Source organism: Cyclopterus lumpus, chromosome 22 (genome assembly GCF_009769545.1).
Source record: "Cyclopterus lumpus isolate fCycLum1 chromosome 22, fCycLum1.pri, whole genome shotgun sequence".
Taxonomy (NCBI): Eukaryota; Metazoa; Chordata; class Actinopteri; order Perciformes; family Cyclopteridae; genus Cyclopterus; species Cyclopterus lumpus.
In genome coordinates this window covers 16,057,086-16,077,269 of record NC_046987.1, presented here as the reverse complement: position 1 = coordinate 16,077,269, position 20,184 = coordinate 16,057,086, and the positions used below count along the sequence as shown (strand labels likewise).

At 40.8% G+C, this 20,184-nt stretch overlaps 1 protein-coding gene across 1 annotated transcript; it reads right to left on the bottom strand.

The window, feature by feature from the left end:
- Nucleotides 1–324: 324 nt before the first annotated feature.
- On the bottom strand, nucleotides 325–3,748 carry LOC117751725 (phospholipase A and acyltransferase 4-like). Its single transcript, XM_034563704.1, has 4 exons — nucleotides 3,689–3,748; nucleotides 2,941–3,049; nucleotides 2,496–2,770; nucleotides 325–822 (listed from the first exon to the last, which is right to left on the bottom strand). The coding sequence occupies exons 1-4, from the start codon at nucleotides 3,701–3,703 to the stop codon at nucleotides 682–684; spliced, it is 540 nt and encodes a 179-aa protein (XP_034419595.1). The 5' UTR covers nucleotides 3,704–3,748; the 3' UTR covers nucleotides 325–681.
- Between the last annotated feature and the right edge of the window lie 16,436 nt (nucleotides 3,749–20,184).

Genomic DNA, 20,184 nt, shown 5'->3' with positions numbered 1-20,184 from the left:
GGCACAGAGACGACGGGGGATGAACACCCTTTAAGCTCTTAATTAGGCCTTAAGAGAAACATTGCTCAGAGTTCTCCTGTTCCTCTGCGTCTGCCTTTGCACCGGTATGCCCTCTGCTTTTGCACTCGGTACCTCTCTGTCAATTGTGACCGTTGCCAAGAAAACATGAATATTAATAGTGCACAGCATTTGTGAGGCTGTGGGTGAGTACGACCAACTACGTCTGATACATTTTACGCACAGAACATGATATGTTTTCATAAATAAACATTCTCCAAAAGTAAAAAATAAAGAAATGGTGGTATATTCTGTAATGTCCTTTATTATGCAGCAGACTGTGCCTCTGCAGTTTTCTTTTCCTGGAATGACATTTTTGTACAGAACTTGATACAATACATTACATGAAGAAAAGATTGTCTTATAAGGCAAAATAATTACAATATGTACATTTTAGACATTAAACAACCGCAATAAAGTGAACGTGACTCAAAGCTTCAATATCAAGCATAACATCATGACAGCGATTTACCTAGAAATTAATTTTCTTACACATCAGCTTTTTTTTCAGTTTAGTGCACATGTGCAACAGTTAATTTACATAGTTTAGATCAAAATAATTTCCAGGTAAATTGACTCAAATGATTGCGAGATCTTTCCTTTAATCTTCCTGCGTCACTGCTTTCATTTATGACGTCTGTAACGTTTATTCTGCTTCTTTTTGCTGTCGTCATTATTGAAGAAGGCGGCCAACAGAGTGGCACCAACAGCTACGATGCCGACGCCTACTATCACTGCTGCTCCAACGTCAACTGCATTTTTCACCTGCATGACACAAAAAAGATTTCAATTCAATTCAACCGTACAACTAACTTTAAATTTTATTTATATAATAAACATTATTTTACTGTTGTAGGTCCCAGTCAAACCAGAAAGTAGTTAAAACTCTCATCACTGGAAGGATTGTATGAATTTGCATATCAAAGAGCTCGCTCAAGTTAAACTTGAGACAAATTATTTGAACCACTTTGCTTTGACTCAATCATCCTCTGACCTAAAATATTCTGATTGAATTTGGTGGGAAATGTCACTATGATACAGGCCCTCGGATCAACTTGATACTGGATTTTAGTTGTGCGTGTTCTCCACAAACAAAGTGACAGATAAATATAATGTCACAAACAAATTGAACCACTGAACCCTATATTAAGACTCCCACTGTCCCACTTTGCCCAGTTGGCAGTATCTCTTATGACCACTAGTTGAAAACTCTTCCCTTAAATAAAGTCAATGAGGATTCGTAATAATCGAGAGCTAAGACTTTTACTTATGTTTGTGTTACTTAATATTTAAAAAATGATTGCAGTTTTACGCCCTAAAGAAAGGAATATTAGTTTGACTGACAGGTGTCTCGGCCTCTGACGCTCAGAAGAGAGCACCATCCTGCAGCAATGATAGAGAGTGAAACATATAAATACAGCAGCAAAACCCAACCTTATTAATCATCCACCGTTGTTTGAAACACGAGCAATCTCATTTCATTTAGCCCCACATCTGCTTCTAATCAACGGAAATGGATGTTCTAGATGTGCGTATTGTTACAATGAATGAGACGCTTCTATGATAAACGGGTCGAGTGTCCAGGTGCAGACACACACACACCAGGCTGTGTAGCTCTTTGAAAGACTGATTTGCCACCGAAGCATCAATGAAATATGTTACTATAGCATATGTTATCTACTCTTACGATTACAGTGGAGACGTTCGCTGAATGACTTTCATTTCCCTCATTTTCTTCTGGACAGAAAATTATGAAAGAGTTTCAGGAGTGATCTATTCATTCATCATACCGACATGCCTTGTTTACAGTATATGACACTTTAGTTTGTTGAGTTTTTGCCTTGATTATATGTAAATGTAGGCTGCGAAATTATATTAAAGTAAAGTAATACTTAAATACACCACTAACCATATTTGTAATGGTAATAAAATTATGAAATCTGGATCTGGTTTTATCACCTCATTCTGCATTATTTTGTTATTACCTCTCGACACGGTCATTTTGATTGTTAGTGGCAGAGTCCGCCTTTCCCATGCAGAATTCAGATTATCTACACGCTGTGCATACATGTACTTCAACGTCACTGTTATTCTATCTCATTGAAAGAAGCCTCACCGTTTACCTGCAGCTCTCTACAGTCATATCAGAGCTGTCATAAGTTATGCAAACTGAACATTTCCTGCTGCTTCACAATAAAAGTATTCAACTGGCTGACCAAAAATTGGGTTTTATTGTGAAAAGCCACAGGAAATATTTGTGACAAAGGTTAATGTGGATGCCACTGATGACTTACTGTATTTTGACACCTTCAACTACTCGACAAACAACTTTTCCACAACCTTTTCCACACTCCAGAGCTCTACCAGTTGACCTACAAAGAACCAGCCTCCGCATGTTAATCGGTCACGCAAGCAGATTAATCAAATTCACCACCCACCTGTCGAGACTCTGGCCTGCCGTATCGTAGCACGGTGACAAAGTGCTCACAGTTCCAAGTGAAGGCGCTGTACTTCATTTCCAAGTCCACCATCCTACAGGCCTCTCTCACGATGACGTGGCGGTCTCGAGGCTCGTACTTGTCATCGAGGAGGTTGTTGATTTCGAAACGGTCGTCGCAGACCACGTCCCAGATCTTGTCACGCTTCACCTGGGCTATGCAGCTTTCCAGGGCCATCAACATGTTCCCAGAAGAGCATGAGTCACAATCTGTGTCTGTTACAGATGAGACAAACAGGATGGGAGTTAGAGTGAAGAGGCTTTACCGTTGTTTTACAGACGTGTACGTGAGCGCACGATAATGTCCGCTCCGAGGCCAACGTAATCAAGGCTCGGTTATTGATGGTCGTCCAAGACGAACGTCATGAATGCAGCACTTCACTCACTCGGAGTCGTCAAATGAACAACTTCATTCCCGCCAATGTAGACAGCCCAGTGCTGATATTGTCCGCGGAAGATCTCGATCAGGTCCCCGGGCTTTGCGCCATCCTCAGACTAAAAGGATAAGAGAAACAATCATCATTTATAAATGATTCTAAAAATAATGAATGTGGCATGTAGTCAGTGTAAATGGTCAATGGTTTGACGGTGAGTAGCAATAAGAACGTGGATGTTAACAATGTACAATTTTAGAGAAAGAAACGAAAGAAAAGCCTCCAACATGTTGGTTTTATCTGCCTGACATTATACTAGATAAATACATGTACCAGTGAATGATTCGTGAACCTGTCAGGGCAAAGCAACGCCCTGTTTACTAGGAACTGCTGTGACATGCTGTAACAGATACACTGGGATATTTTACTTCCAACAAGTTACACGACAAAGGTGCCTTTTAAATGTTTAAATATTTCACTCGTTGTGTCACCTCACTCTGTTTGTTCTTGGTCTTCTAAACTCTTCTCATTTCAGTTCTTACTTTGTCTACTTTGACGACGATGGAAACTAATATCTCTACGGCAGCAGACTCAAAGTAAAGACAATGATACATTGTCATCCAAGAATACTTACATCAAATCTATGAACTAGTATGTCTTTTTAAAATGCTGCCAGTAAGAATACAATCTTGTTTGAGTTGGAATTGAAGCAGCTTTAAATGTGCACTAACTCCTCAGGGCTCAGCAGCAGGAGACTCACCAGTGTTGGAGCCATGTTGTCAGGTCCTCATCAAGCAGTAATAAGAGAAGAGAGGACTTGCAGGCTATTTATTGCTGCCGACAACTGAAACCTAAGTGCGCTTACATCTAGGAAGCGAAAGTGTTCCCCTGATTATGTAAATACACACACCTTTTTAGCTAATCTTTGACTGGATGTCAAATAAAGTGCTGTGTTTATGGACCTGCCATGTGATGCAATAAATATGCAAAGGCTGAGTTTCATTTATTGTGAATTGTACAGTTTCGTTCTCTGGGTTGAAGTTTCAGTGACCTGGTCTTTATGGTAGAATATAAAAATCTTATTATTTATTTTATGTCCATTTTACAATGAATAAACCAGCCTACTCAACAATTCCACAGCACTATTAACAGCTATTAATGACACTTTTTTGTATTCCAGGGGAAGAACAGGTTAATTCAATACAGTGAGACGATTTGGTGAAAAGACAACAGTGCTTCCCTTTACCAACACACACGATTCAAAGATAAACAGAAGATAAACAGCAGCTTGTACGTATAATACAAATATCCATCTTTATGCTCATCGTGCAGGCAGAGACCTTCACCTCGTTACCCATCAGCTGATACAAAGAGTCAAAGATGGGACGGGTTAGTTAATGAAACGTCCTTCTGGAGCAAATTGATTTGTAAAAGAGACGGCTCAAAATGAATCGCTCAAGGCCAAACAAGAAAACATACACGGCTTTATCAATAACTTAATCTCTTAATTCAACAGTCAACCAAGTGAAATATCTTGGCGTTAACGGGGATGAACGTAAAGGTGCTCCCCTTATGAACAGATATTTTGGTTTCAATATAGTCGATGAGATCTTTACTTCATGACTAATTACACTTTAATAATCAATCAAATTCATAATATAAACTCAGATTTTGTCGAGGGTCAGGAATGTATTTGGGAAGTGAAAGTTGGCTGCAATCTTCTTATGATAACTTGATGAAGTGATAATAGGTCAGGGCTTTTTGTCTGTCAGCTTGTTCCGGAGTTTCTCTGCCCCCTAGTGGCCAAAATCCCTAAAAAACAGCTTTAACAAGCAGCTTTACAAATGTCGCAGTGGCAGGTGAATGTTGGGAATATCACAAATTATTTGCAGGGAAGCATCCAAGCTTGAAGACCTGGAAGTTAAATGTCTCCCCAGTTCCTCATTAAAACAGGAAGCTCTCAATCAGACCAGCACAGGGATCCAAGCGGCCTTTTAGTTCTGCAGGATGTTTGGAGAAATTCTCCCCAGTCAGATCAATGCTGCTGAGCCTTTTATTAAATACAGCTGTAATACAGTAAGTCCTGCGTCCCGGCCAAGAATCTTTTTTTCTCTCTGTATTTTCTTTTCACTGTTCTGCTCTCTTCTGGTTGTCTTCGCCTCATTGACAGTGGACAGAAGCCAGAGGAGGGACTTGACACCGAACATTCGTCTCTCTCCCTGTCTGTCAGCGCAGCCTTTTACCACCGCACCTGTTGAACTGCGTGCCATGTGTGCCGTCACCTGCCCGCTGCCTCACCCGGCGTCTCCACATCATAAACTGTGTGCTTTCTCTCCTTTCATTTATTTCTCTATCAGAGCACAGAAAGAACACGATTCGGTAGAAGTGTTGCACTTGGGGTTAACTGGAACTTGGAACCGGTTATGAAACTGTCTCAAAGTAATCCTGATGCCTCTATGTGATCTACATCAGTAAGATACTTCAATATTTGGGTTTTCCTATTTAGTTATTCCTAATTTACCTCCATTTACTTCTTGGTCTTGCTCATTTTTTTTCTGACCTGCATTCACACCTTTTTTTCCAATCTTTGTTTCATTCATTCCTGCCCTCTTCTTTCTCTCTCTCTCAATTACTTAATATCCTTTTTTTTTCTCCGACCCTGCCTCTCACCCTTCTACTTTTGACCTCTGACCTTTCACACTGGAAACCCTGGTATGTGCATGTGCGGTGGGTTTAATCAGAGCCCGAGGCAGAAAGCAGAGCTCTCATCTCTGAACGCCGGCCCCCTCGAATCCATCCTAATCCCCTCCGTGTGGGTGCAGATACCTCCCCTCGTGTGACTGACGAGCTGCGTTGAAACCCTCGATGTGCTTCGGCCGGCGGACTTTCACTTTCTTTCCATCTCCTCCTCCACCCACTGCGCCCCACTTACTGTAGGTTCAAGCAGGCAGCAGGGCTGTATCAGATGTTGGCCTTTGATATGCTAATTCATTCCTCTTTTTCATGTCTTTTTTAAAGTATCGACTCGTCGAGATGCCAGCGCAGCAAGATCCTCGGCCTGTTTCACGGAGCGCCGCAGGAGACGTTGCTGAGAGCGTTCTGCTTCGTCAGTGATTTGCACTTTTTCCTCATCAGGGCCTAAAAGAAGAAAACCACTTCAATCAGCTGAGAACAATGCATGTTGGGTAATGTGAGGCGGTGACAGGGGAGCGGCTGACAGACGGACGCTCACTCACTCAGGAAAGAGTTGTCTTCTTTTGTAAAGGCTTGAGCTCAAGGTAAAGACAGCACACACAGAAATGAGTAAATAAAGACACAAGGAGGTACATGAATGAGTAGAGGTCACACAGGGCAAGAGAAAAACATATCTATAATGTGTTCACTTATTCAACAATGAAACATTCTAATGCTTTGACATGAGACATAAGAAGAGCTTTGGAGTTGGATTCCATCGATGCATTAAGGGTTAATTAATCATTTAATAATAGTTTATAGATATATATCTATGAATGTTTTTAGAACATGGGAAACACATTTATCTTCAGACTTGATTCAGACTTATCGGAAAATAAGTTGGAAGTTAATTTTGAAGTAATACATACAAAGTTTATCAAAGCAATTATTATTTAAGTAAACTGACTTTACATTATTCTAAAATGATTTGATTGAATGGCATTGTTCCGGACTGAAAACAGAGATTCAGACCAGGACTTCATAACTACTGAGACTAACTGTTGACACAAAGCACAAAACAATGACTCCCCTCTATAAAAACATCTTAGTAAATCATATACAAAACAATATTATGTGTATACAAACATTCTGAAAAGAAAACCTTATTTCCTTGTTTGATCAAAAATAACATAAAACTCGAATATATCTTACAGATTTTAGGGAAATTAAAATGCGTATATTTGGTGTCTTCATTTGACATCAGAACCAGCTCCTGTACCCGTATCCAACCACGGGCGGGCCGTAAATCACGCCGGCTGTTTGGCAGAAGTCGTGGATCATCGTACAATGGTTAATTAAAGCCGGATCAATCCCAGTGCCACCGGCTCTTTCTTTACGCTGCGTCTACAGAGAGCAGTCCCACGGTAGCTCCAGTGAGGAGGAGGAGGACGATGAGGCCTGTGATGTATGCTCAAGGCTAGAAAAGAGGCTGCCACTCATATTTGTACAGAGGACAAAGCCACGCAGGCTCTCTGGCACCATATGAAAGATGTGTTTTCACAGCGCGTACAGCAAATACAACTGTTCTTTTTTTCCCCCCTCTCCTTCATCTCCCTTTTTCCAAATGCCATTGCCAAATTTCAGGAGAATAAGTTTTGTGCCAGTTGCCACGGTAACTGGTCAGCGCAGTGAAGATAGTCCGGGGTCGGCCGAGGTCAGAGTTCACATCTGAGTTCCTTATTAATGTTGTGGCGCCATGTTGTGCATAATTACACGAAAAAGGCAGTTTAGATACTAAAAGGAGAGCGTTGGTACAAGTCGATTTTTATTTAAACAAGCAGGAGTTTGTCAACTTAAAGGAAGACCAATTACTCAACCCACGTTACTTTGAATTGTGATTTTTTTTTAAACAGAGAATCCAAAAACGGAGAAATGTCTTGATGATTGTGGGTAAACTTTAACAACATCAGAACTATCTCAAAAACATAAACGTTCAATCTCTCACACCAGGCCAGCTGCGAGGATAAAATGTCGGCATTGTGCTTTTCTGCAAACGTAAAAAAGATGTTTCCTAAACCTAACTAATCGTTTCACAGCGCTAGGCCCCGTGCCATTGTGCTTTTCTGCAAGAGGCTGATATGAAACGGGTTTTTGGTTTAGAAACGTCGACTTTCAACATATCAGCGGTTTGCAGAAACTCACAACACCTCGCACATTAGAAAACAAATGTCAGTTATTGCAGTCACTACCTCCCAGACGCATCTTCTGCTGGATCTAAGTCATGAATATTGTATGATGCTTTTTGTTGACGAGCAAATCATTTCTCCCAAATGTGTCCTCAGACGAGCAGCAGTGTTGCACACATGGTGCAAAGTGAGACTTCACCGGCAGCAGTAACAGCCCCGTCTTATCGGGGCATGCTGGTTCAGCTCTTCCATTCCTCTCGATGCAGCCAAGAATTCTTCCGAGAGGAGACGTGAGGAGAAAAGAGATAGAAGAAAATAAAAAAGAAAAGCCGGCTACTGTAGAGTTGTCATCTCTGAAACTCAGATGACAAGCAGAGTTCTCTGCAGCTCTGGCCAGTAGGACAGCATGGGATGATGGGTGATGTGAAAAGGGTTCTCGGTCCCCTGTGCAGACTTCCTGCTCTGGGCCAATCACCCAATGCAGCTCATAACAACGTTGCACCCCACACCCGCAGGAACTGATCTAAGCCCCGAAATGCAACCCGGGCCTCCCTCTGGAGGCTGTGGCCTCGGTCACTGAACCCACTTGTATCGTTTTTATGGAATGTGTGCAGACTTATGATTTATGTGTGCATGTGTGCCACTACATGTGCTTACTCCCATGTGTAAGATGCATTCTTGGGTTATCATTGTTTGTGATTGTGTTTACCTGCATGTGTGTGCTTTGCTGTCTGTCTGTTTACAATGAAAACCCCTCCGCTTTACATTATAGTTATTTTTATCTTTACTAACTCTTGATGGTTGTGTAACAAAGCGTAGTTATTTAATAGAACAAATATACTTATTTCAACACTAACCACTATTTTTTTCCTTTTCCTAACCACAGGGCATAATTGTAATTAGATATCATGAGAATGGGAAGGATGTGAGGGCACAGTTGAACTTGACCTTTGACGTAAAAAAATCAAATCAGTTCATTCTTGAATCCAGGTGGACGTTTGTACAACATTTGAAGAAATCCACCGTTCTTGAAATATATGAAGATGGGCCGAATGGGCAGAAGGACAACCAGAAAATATAACATAACATCATCCTTTATGTTACTGAGTACATAAACCCAATCTTCTGACAAAGTAAGAAGTATTCCTACTTGTTTCCAGTACATAGATAATGGACGGCCATGTCTAATCCAAATGCAATAAATTAAAAAAAATAAAAACATATTGAGCTTTTGTCATCTTCAATTTTTCTAACCATTGTTGGCGACAGCGTCTTATTTCTAGACTTCTTGTTTTAACAACACTTGGAAGCTTCATGTTATAACGACGTAGATATATGATATCTGATATCTGATATACTGTATGCGTGGATGTCTTTATGACCGTATTAAGAGACTAGAGACTGTGCTGGAGACGCGGGGAAAGCAAACTCTCTTCAGTTAGGTGTCAGAATCAGCAGGCAGAAGGTGGATGATGATTCACAGAGAGAGGAAGCCGCCTTCTGCTTCGCCCTCTGCGGTCTCCTCAGAGATCTCGTCCATGTGACACAAAGAAACGGCGGATATTTCAACCAGCAGGCAACAGATGAAAGGTGCCCAACTGCAGGTGACTCATCCACAACATACTGATTCTACACGTCGGTTGGGTTGGAAATGATGCCCGTGTGAGCAAAAGGAGGAGGAGGAGGAACGGTGGAAACAAATGCAGAGGCTTTTTCAACTTTATAACAAAAAAAAGTAATAATCCACGACAGTTTCATATAAATAAAAAGGCACCAGTGTATCCAACATGCAGCCAGTTCGTGAAAGCTTTTTACATTTGTGGTCCGGACATGCAGCGTCTGGTCCCTCGTCTCCAGGAAAAACCTTCCGTCGGAAAAAATGAACATGTCTGGTAATTTTTATTGTATTAAAAAGAAGAAGAAGTGATCGCAACCAAAAGTGAAAAGAAAAGAAAACAGGAAAAGAGCATCATCCACAGAGTCAGTTACACACTACCTCCTAATTTCACTGCAATGAATAAAGTGGCAGCTGGCTGTGTGTCATTTCCAATAAATATCACACTATAAAAATGCAAGTATTCCCTCTGAATTAAACGGTTGCGTCTCCAGTGAGCTCTCCTGCGCACAGCCGATAGGTACGCGTTATGTTTACATGAAAGTGGTGCATAACGGACTCAGTGTTAAAAGTAAATAAAAGACCTCAAAACAATGTTCTCGGGTTCTTAGTCTGTCAATAAGAAGACACAACAGGGTCGATTTTATTCAGCATTACAATAACGTATTACTCCTGTGTTATTATATAAGATATAGATAACATTCAAGTCCCTACATGCATTTTTGGCTCAGTCAGTTGGGTTGTCAGTGAGCCCCCTGAACCTGTGACCTCCACTAATAGAATATATATTTCAGTCTTTGTATGGTTGTTAAGCTTTGTTGGGACTTTCTCATTGTTAGCGTTTCCTCTCCACATGCAGCAGAGATCAGATGTGATGGTTTAAATGAAACATCGCTCCCAGGCTGAGCCAAACAAGACCAGAAGTTATATATATCATTTTCTTCATCTCATACTACTCAATATCAGCTGAGGAGTTAAATTGTGCAATGAATAGAGCATGATTTCAGATGGAAGATCCTCAGGGGAGAAATAATTGATGATGGTAACACATACATTTTATATCCACATGGTTTTCTTTTCCAAGCCTGCTGATAAATTCTAATGGAGCAGTTATGACATTGTCTCATTCTCTCTCGAAACAGAATTACATCACCCTCACTTTATCATAAAGCTCTCCAGAGGTGGAGCTATTGAATAAACAATACAGATTACAGTTCGAAGTTGCCAGTGAGTGACTCTATGAAACTGCGCTGGCTGTTTCTGCACTGTTGGAAACCTTTGCAGCGCCCTCTTCACAGATGAGGTAAGAGCGCCAGCTAGTTTAATCCAGATGATAATAGTTCATACGAGTCGGTGTAACTCCTGTATATTCTGACAAAGCAGCTTTGAGCCATCCCACCTTTGTCTTAGAGGGGTCAGCTGACTTTGACCTGAGCTCTGCCGGACTGACACGTCCTGGCAGGCCCGGTCACCGATGATTGATCACCCCTTATCTCCCCTGGCGTATCAGAGCCTTAATGGATCATGCTTTGGTAACAGATCCTTTCTTGCCCGGCTCCTGAAAGGCTTGGCCAGCTCTGCGGCTTCTCCCTCGCGATGAATGGCCGCATTCTGAGCCAGTCCATGCTGTGGGCGGGCCTTTGTTTCTCTGACGGATGGCTTTGGCTTGTTGAGCGCCTTCCAGGAAATCGTTACCGACTTGATCTGACAGTGCTGTTGACTGGCAGTGGCTGGCGGCGCCCGCTGCCAGCACGGACAGCTGCTGTAGAGCGGGCGGTGGCCTTCGAGCCTACTGACCGCCGCTGGTGTGGTGGCCCTCTGCAAGAAACTTCAGTTTCACAGCACGAATCATTTCCTGCTGCACATGTGCCCCTTAGCAAGGCATTTGATTCTTAATCACTGGTGGAACTCTGTGCTCATTTTTTTTCGCCTGCCAGGCATTTGGTTGGAATAGGGATGTCTTCAGTGGGCAAAAAGCCAGACTAATTTGCAGCATGATTTACGGCTTTTCTTTTCTTCTTTTTTTTAACCAGCATAGCATTATTCTCCAGTTCAATTCTTGCACCTGATTGGGCGAACACACTTGGCTTTTATACCATTGTACTTAATCTGTAAACTGAAATTGAATGCACCATGTGTGTCAGAGTTGAATGAGTCTGAAGTTATTTCGATAAGATTCAGGAAAAAAAAGAAACACTACGTTGCAAGTCCCAGCGAGAAGCAGCTCATATGACACCTTCAGAGAAAACACCTGGATTTTTTAAAAGGAGCAATTAGTTTTTAACAAGAAAGGAAAAAAAAGGGTTTAATTACCGGTATGTTTCATATCAGCCTCTACACGATTACAGAAACAAACAAAGCCATGTAGTTAACGTTGTGAAACAATTGGTTAGGTTTAGGCATCAAAACTATTCGATAAAGGTTAGAAAATAATCACGGTATGTGTTACAATAAGAACGCATACCAACATAACACAACCACCATAAGAATGTAAAACTACTGTACACACGCCCTTACAATGGCTGTGTTTAAACCTACAATGCCATCATTTTTTCCTCTCAACAAAATCTCTCTATTTAACAGTTTAACTATAAAGGTTCTTCTAACACATTCTGTATCCCTCAAACCAATCTAATATTTTTTCGGTTTTAAATGAAGAAAAGAAAATGTTAATATAAAACAAATACAAATAATGTGCAAATGAAATGCGAAAAAAGTGAAAACTTGAGGCTGGAGTCAGTTTCTCACATTATTATTGAGAATAATGTATGAATGAATAGTGAAGTGTTGACAAAAGAAGCAACGTGTTATGTTTATGGTATTTTAATCTATAAAGGCTACAAATAGATGAAATGTGAGGAGCAGAGGCTAACAGAGAGTGGGCGGTGCTGGTGTTGTTATTTGTGGTTTGGTGGTGAGATGATTTGGGTGGAAAAAAACTGGCTGCTGCTGCACTTTTTAATTAGCTTCTGTTACAGTTTTCTTTTATTTGTTACTGCACAATAAAGCTTTGTTCAGAGTTTATCTGTGAAAAACAAGAGCTAACCTTTCAAAGTCGGGTCAACTCAAAGTTTTTCTTTCTCTGTGATGAAGGTCACAAACAGGGCTCCTCCACAGTTTTTGTTTTCACTGGAGACACCACCGAAACTGTGGCTGTCTGCTCTCTTCATTTCTCTTTCATATGCTTATCTGGTCCGCCTTTAACCTGGATAAACATTTTCAGAGCTTCTGCTCTGACTGTAATGAAAGATTATCTGGTCTCATTTGGGAAGCGAGTGGAAATATTCATACTGCAAATGAAATATAAAAGAAATTGAAGTGAAATGTGTCATGCAAAATGAACTGTTGAGGTACTATTTTCGACGCAAACGACGCAGACGCTCTCGACAAAGTCATTGAAATGAAGCTGGATCCGAAGCTGCCTTTGGAGGCCGGAGAATGGACGAGGATCTCCGCTCCTCTTTGCTCTGGCCTCTGGAAGTGCGTAGAGACGAAAGCCAGATTGGCCCTGCAGCAATGACCTCACATGAACTCCTCAAATCAGAGGAACAGACTCCTTTTTTTTAATGCCTTTGCCTATTACAGGCGCTTTCATGAAAATAAATTCTCAAACGGCAAACATTTCTTGTCCGTTTTGTACGTGCAGCAGCTGGATGTTTAATGAAGCAGCTGAGGTTAAGATTCGGGTTAAGTGCTGAATGTATTACAGCAGCGGGGGCTCTCCGGAGACCCGAACCAACGACCCTCTTTTCAATAGCCGCTTTCTGCTCACGCTAAATCGATACAGTGGACCGGCTCGAGATGCTGCAGCAGCCTCTCAGAGATGGTGATCTGTAGCATACATTTGTTTGGGCTTTTTAATCGAACACCTGTTGCGGAGTGGAGGAGAATACAATCCAGCTCCAGGCTGAGAGAGGAAACCTCGGAGTGGCAGAGCTCTGCGGTCCTGTTGCCGTTTTCTCTTTCATAAGCTTTTAGGTGACTGTGACAGAAAGCAGAGACACGCCACCGAGAGCCAGCATCCCTGCTGCGGCACCATGGGTAAAAAAAAGCCAAACCGTTTGATATTTAAACCACTGTCTCTCACCTGCAGTATGAGTCGCAGATCAAAGCACAAGCGTCTACACGTGTCTAAAAATATGCATGCTATGAAGTCCTGCGTAAAATGTATTTCCAATTTATGAACATGTAATAACTGATTTTGTTGGGTGGCCTCAATAGCAGTGGAAACAAACATTGGCATTCATCGCCTTTTAAGTTGCAATGACAATCGTATTAGCAACCAGTTGCTTAGTTACAAAGCAACATTGTCATTCATAGGAGTTGCGTTTGTGTCCACCTAACAAATGCGAGTCCAATATTCTCTTTTTTCTCGCTCTTTGGTCTCCACCAGCTCCTGAAGGACCTATCTGGCTCTTCAGCCGCTTAACGCTCCTCTAGAATCACCAGCATAGTCGCTAACTGTGCCTATTGGTTGTTTGTTGCTGAGCATCTCGCTTTTGAGTGTTTTTTTTCTCCTGAAAATACTCGGGAAAAGGACAAAATAATCTATACGGGTCAATGGAATTGTTTTGAGATTAAACATTTGATCAAATTTCTATTTCCAAAATCAAGAATGAAATATCACACTGGTATTATTCGTGTTTGTTTTAAATCATCAAATTACCTTTTGTGCACCGTACTTTTCTTGCAATCAAACCAGAGCAGACTTTGGGGGTCTTAAAGAGACAGGCCCTAAAACGGAGCGTGTCAGACAAATGTTGTAAACTGGTATATTCAGACGGACACTATGAGAAAAATAAAGTGTTTTATTTAACATTAAAACACATAAACATGTTCTATTTTAAAATACAAGTATGAACATCATGGTCTAGCACCAACGTACATGTGTGACATGTTAGAGCCATATGAACCATCTCGGGCTCTGAGAAGCTCAGGGAGTGGTCTCCTGCTGGTGTCCAGAGTCAGGACTAAACACGGTGAGGCTGCGTTTCAGTTTTATGCTGCTAAAATCTTGAATTGTGCTCTATAAATAAACTTGCGTTGCCTTGAACATACACATTTGCATTAATTGCCCCCTTTAAGATACCTGCTCTATCATCATGACAAGCCTGTTAATTAATTTCCCAGCTGCAACATTCATTTATGTAACATTTTGGAGCTCCTCATCTCCTCCACTGGGGGGCGGAATCATGAGAAAATATGATTTATGGACACATGTTTGAGAAACAGTAGGCCAGCTGATCAGAGAGACTACTTGATTTTGCATCAGACACAGAGAGAAGCTTCTTTCTGAGGAGATGTGCCTATGGGTTGAAACTCGCTCAGTACAGCAGAGTGCACATTCATGGAGTATTGTAGATGTGTCCTGATGACTTTGGTGACGCCCGAACATTTCATCTACAGCCATCATCAGGTCAAAACATTCCCATCACTAGCTGTACTTAATGTATTTTTTTTTAAGATGGCGAACATGGTCAACATGACATCTGCTAAACATCTGCATGTAAACATTGTGAGCATGTTAGAAAGCTGACATTGGCATATTATTATTTAGTTTTCACATGATTTAAGAAAAAATCTCCGATGCTTTTAATGACTGTGAAAAATGCTTCATGAGGAGGTTTCCTGTAAAGCATGTCTCTATGAAAAAACGTTTAACTTCTCACAATACTTTAATGCTACCAAGAGACATTTTTTTTAAATAAAGAACACTTCATAGACTTTTTATTGGGCCTGAAAAAACAGACCACTGCTGTAAAATGTGGTCACCGGGGCCCGATAACCAACGAGGTGACTGTGTGTGTTATAATATCAATAATGGCAACCATGTACATCCCGAGGGGCCAGTTCATGTCTCCTCCTGCACCCCCACTCCGCCATGTTTCCCACTGGTGCACTCGGCACCTGTCTCGCTAAAATCACAGCGTCTCAGGATCGTTAATTCGTCGTGACTACGTAGAGTTAAACAGTTGTGCGTGTATAGTGTAAACATTACGTTTGGCCGGCAGCCACATCGTCCTGCCATCCAACAGCTGAGGCTGAACAGAGGCCGATCCCAGAGGGGACATCTCCTCGGAAAGAAGATTCTATCTGAGTCTGATGGAGAAACAATCACAGTTTGTCTCTTGGATCAGCTGGCCTACTGTTTCACAGACATGTTTCTGAATTCTCATGCACATGGAAATTACTATCTGACCCCTCCTTTCTAGGTCAAGTGTCATCGCGTGGATCGATAATGGTGAACTGGAGGAGATGAGGAGCTCCAAAATGTTAAATTGGTAAATGTTGCAGCTGGGAAGTTAACAAGCGTATCATGATGATAGAGCAGATATCTTAAAGGAGACATATCATGCTCAATTTCATGTTCATACTTGCATTTTGGGTTTCTATCTGAACATGTTAAATGCTTTAATGTTCAATAAACACGTAATTCTTCTCATACTGTGAATATACCCGTATTCACCCTCTGTCTGAAACGCTCCGTTTAAGTGCCTGTCTCTTTAAGCAAAATCTACAAAAAAACAAAAAACTAGATGGGTTGTCTAATTTCACAATTTGTAGGTTGGTTGACACTCCAGATATCAAATGCCTGGACACAAGCACTGAACAAATGGCCTTTCCATAATATGTCTTCTTCAAAGTTCTCGGCCGGATGTTTGGTTATCTCTGATTGAGCTTGAGAGAGTTTGAAAGATGTGGACATTTGCCAAGCAGTTGGGTCTTAATATGCGTGATGGGAAATGTAGGATCCGGTGTTTTTGGAACTTGACCCAAATGAGAGACTAAAAGTCTGGATCTCTCGGCCTCTGCTACTTTCATTTGGACGATAAAGACAAAATAATAATCTGTGAAATTTCCATCTTGGTCTTGGGAATTGTAATCTCACAAAATATAAAAATCGCAACCATGTACTAGTTAAGACTACTTTGTTCTGTATACAAGTGCCTTTATTGTAAGACTTTTATTCTACACACTGTACAGTATATGCCAGATTTATGAGATTAAATATAATGAGAAAAAAATAAATGAAAAAAGCTGTAACTTATTTTAAGGTCACTTGTTTCTTATATAGCATATTTACCCACTTAACCCCCCCCCCAAAAAAAATATACCTCCTGGAATTCATCAGTGTTTATTTTTAATGTAATGAAACGAGGAAATCTGCTAAAAACAAATCGATAACACACATTTTAGTGAAAAATAGAAGTGCATACTTTGATTTAACTGGCTATTGTTTGTTAAGAACGCCGAGGGACTATGCTACACAGTTAGCACATGTTCTTGTAACAAGAAAACATTATTTACTTTAAACTGTGGAGTTTCTTCTTGCAGCAGAGAACACGACTATTGGATGTGTGGGCACAAACCATCTGGGTGAAGGTTGCTTTTAACTGGTCTGCTCCCATAGAAATTCTGGGTGAAGGGAAACAAAAACCTACACGAAAAAATAGTAAGCTCTTTAGTGTATAACAAGACTTAGCAGATCTAGTGGACTGTACCCATGTGGTTCTCCACGCTGATTTAAAACAAACCATCAAAGTTATTTACAGCTACTATCCAACGCAGAGCAAAAGAACATACTGTGCTTTGTCTCCATCACACATGAAAAGAAATTCAATTATCACTTTAAATGTAACTGTAACTTTAAATGTAACTTTATATGTAACTAACTTTAAATGTAACTTTAAATGTAACTGTAACTTTAACTAACTTTAAATGTAACTTTATCTTCAACTAACTCAAAGTCATAACTTTAAGTCGGAACTTTAACTCATAACTTCATCTTATAACTTTAACTTGTAACTTTATCTTGTAACTTTAACTTGTAACATTAAGCCATAACTTTAACTCATAACTTCATCTTATAACTTTAACTTGTAACTTTATCTTGTAACTCTAACTCGTAACTTTAACTTGTAACATTAAGCCATAACTTTAACTCATAACTTCATCTTGTAACTCTAACTTGTAACTTTAACTTGTAACTTTAGTCATAACTTCAACTTGTAACTTTAACTAACTTTAAATGTAACTGTAACTTTAAATATAACTTTAAATGTAACTTTAACTTTAAATGTAACTTAAAAGCATGTCCTCTTCCCACCCCCCTGCACTGGACTGTGTAGATAATAAAGATTTAATAGGGGAGGTGGGGGGAGGAGAGGAAGGGTTCTCTGTGTGGCAGCGGCGGCCATACATCTCCTCCTCTGCCTCAGTCCAAACAAAGCTCTCTGGGTACGGAGCGTCTCCAGGAATAGCCCGATTCTGGCATCGCTCAAGGCCTTATAAAGCCAGGTATACAGAGGTCCGGATGCCAGGGATCGAGCTGTCTCTGGGCTCGGACGCCAGAGAGGAGCTGAGATACTGCAGGGTTTCTTTAGGCTTCACAGCCAAGCCGAGCGTCTCTCGCTCTACCCTCCGACACTTTGGCAGGAAGCTCTGCGATAGATCACGACTCCTTCGTGACACTTCTCGCACAAAGACGACAAGTTCGAGTTCTCTGTGAGGAGCCTTTTCGATACGGGGAAAGCTATGAGTTGAGCCAACTGCAAACCATTTGGACTTAAATGGTCTCTTTTTGCTCCCAGTTAGGTGTGATTGAACAGCGGATCGTGAGGAGATATTGACAACTAGAACATTGGATTCAAATGACAGACTCCGCCTCTAAATGGGCATATATGTCTTTGACAAAATGACAATGGAGAGGTCTAACTTCACTCAGTGTGATCAGTGTGTTCCCTCACTTTTATCAAGTTGTATTGGCCTCATAATAAATAATGAAATACAACAATACATAGTGTACAAATGGTTTGTAAGGGTGCTGTATGGGTGTGTTTCGTGGACAGACGGAGGGTTGTAGTGGAAAATTAAGTGACATGTGGTTTCAGAAACAAGGCCAGTGCAGCATCTCGGGCCACAGTAGCTGTATCTGTTTTAACTCTTTTTAATCTTCTAATAACCACGTCTTTCCGTTTTTTTGATGTCGACGAAAACCTTTCCTCCCAGAGTAAACTTTGTTATCTTTGTGAGAACCTTCTCTCTCATTTCCTGGCTTCAGTCCACGGCAGCTCGTCCTTACCTGGAGCCGGAAAAAGGAGGCCGGCTTTTTTTTTTCGACACAAGGTCAGAGAGACCTCAGTTGGTGTGAGGGTGAGAAAAGCAGAGACAATGTGTGCGAGGTGATCTCTAATAATGTGGGAGCAGGATGTTTAGGGCAGCCGGGCTTCCTGCTCGGCATATTTTGTATCTCCATCTCTCCCACTCCCTGGCTGAGTGTAAATCACCTTCTGAAGGTCCTCACAGGTCCTCTACTAACGTCTGCAGGTCCAACTTACTGTGTGACCGGCTTCAGTGGGAAGGAGACCAGACCACAGCTGACAGTAACTAAGAGCTTACACGAGTAATGCAACAAAATAAAAAGCATGTTGCAATATCTTTTATTCATCTGGAGTTCTGTAAACACACCGTCACATTTTGTCTCTGTTAAATGCTGGCTTTTTCTCGTCCTTCACCCCCATGCCAATAAAGTCTGTTCAAAAACACTAGAAGAGATGCATTTCACACCGTGTTGATATTTTTCCTCACATTAAAACCAAACACAAGCTCCCAGTCATATCATACTTCACATCTTTGTTGTTGTAGTTGGACTTCGTATTGATTTCTGCTTTGAGCTCATCAACTGTGGGCTCAAGTAACTCTTTTGCTAATCGCTAATAGTTTTGTGGCTCTGATTTTGAATATATTCTTGTGCCAGAAAGATTCGCAAAGACTGCGAATTGCAAGAACTTGCATTATGCTGCAGCTTTATTAATGAACCAAAGGAGGAAATGGTGGGACCTTTTTACAAAACACCAAGGTTGGGAAGGTTACTTTAAAAATTACCTGTTTTATTTTGACCTGTTTGTAACATAGTCCAAATATCACATATTAAAGTAAATAACTTGATTACTTTATGGTTAACCTAAATAACAAATAAAGACAAGAGAAAATAAAAAGATTCAGCCATTATTTTGTTTGTATAGTGGAAAAGGGGTACAACATAGCAGTAGTGTGCAAGTTCTGCCTTCCAGCTGTGAAAATGCTGCCATCATCCAAGGACTCAAATCATTTGGCAAAAACATTGAAACTTGGAGCAGCAACAGAACCCATATGAATTACATGACCCTGGTTTGTCCTGTATTACGTTTCCTAGACCAGAAATGTGACGATATTTCCAAAGTGAACATCATGTTGAATTGAAAAAGACTATCGGTTGAGACCACAAACTCATGTTTGCAATGTTTACTGAGGTAATAAATCAAGTGAGTCATTTTCTCATAGACTTCTATACAATCAGACTTAGTGTTGCAACAAGAGGAGTCACCCCCTGCTGGACATTAGTGAGAATGCAGCTTTAGGGCACTTCAGCACCTGGTCAGACCAGAAAACACTTCTAAGTGTCGTTCTGCAGGCTAATTACATTCCATGTAATTTGAGTACTTGATAGAGTCGGATGATTAATGTCAACAAATATTACAAATGTAAAACATCTGTGCTCCCACACAGGTGTTTCCAGTTATACTGGCTGATTACGCCTCTGCTCAGGTTGAAGCTTTGATAAGAATGTATTCTGTAGCTAATCTTTGTCTAACATTCAGAACAATAAAGGTGTAATTTGTCCCGACCGACAGGTTCAACAAAGCTAACAAGAGACTCAATTAGTCTACACACAAAAAAAGGTCTAATCAATTAGATAAATGGAAAACACCTGTGTGGTGCTTTAAAAATGTGGCAAACTTT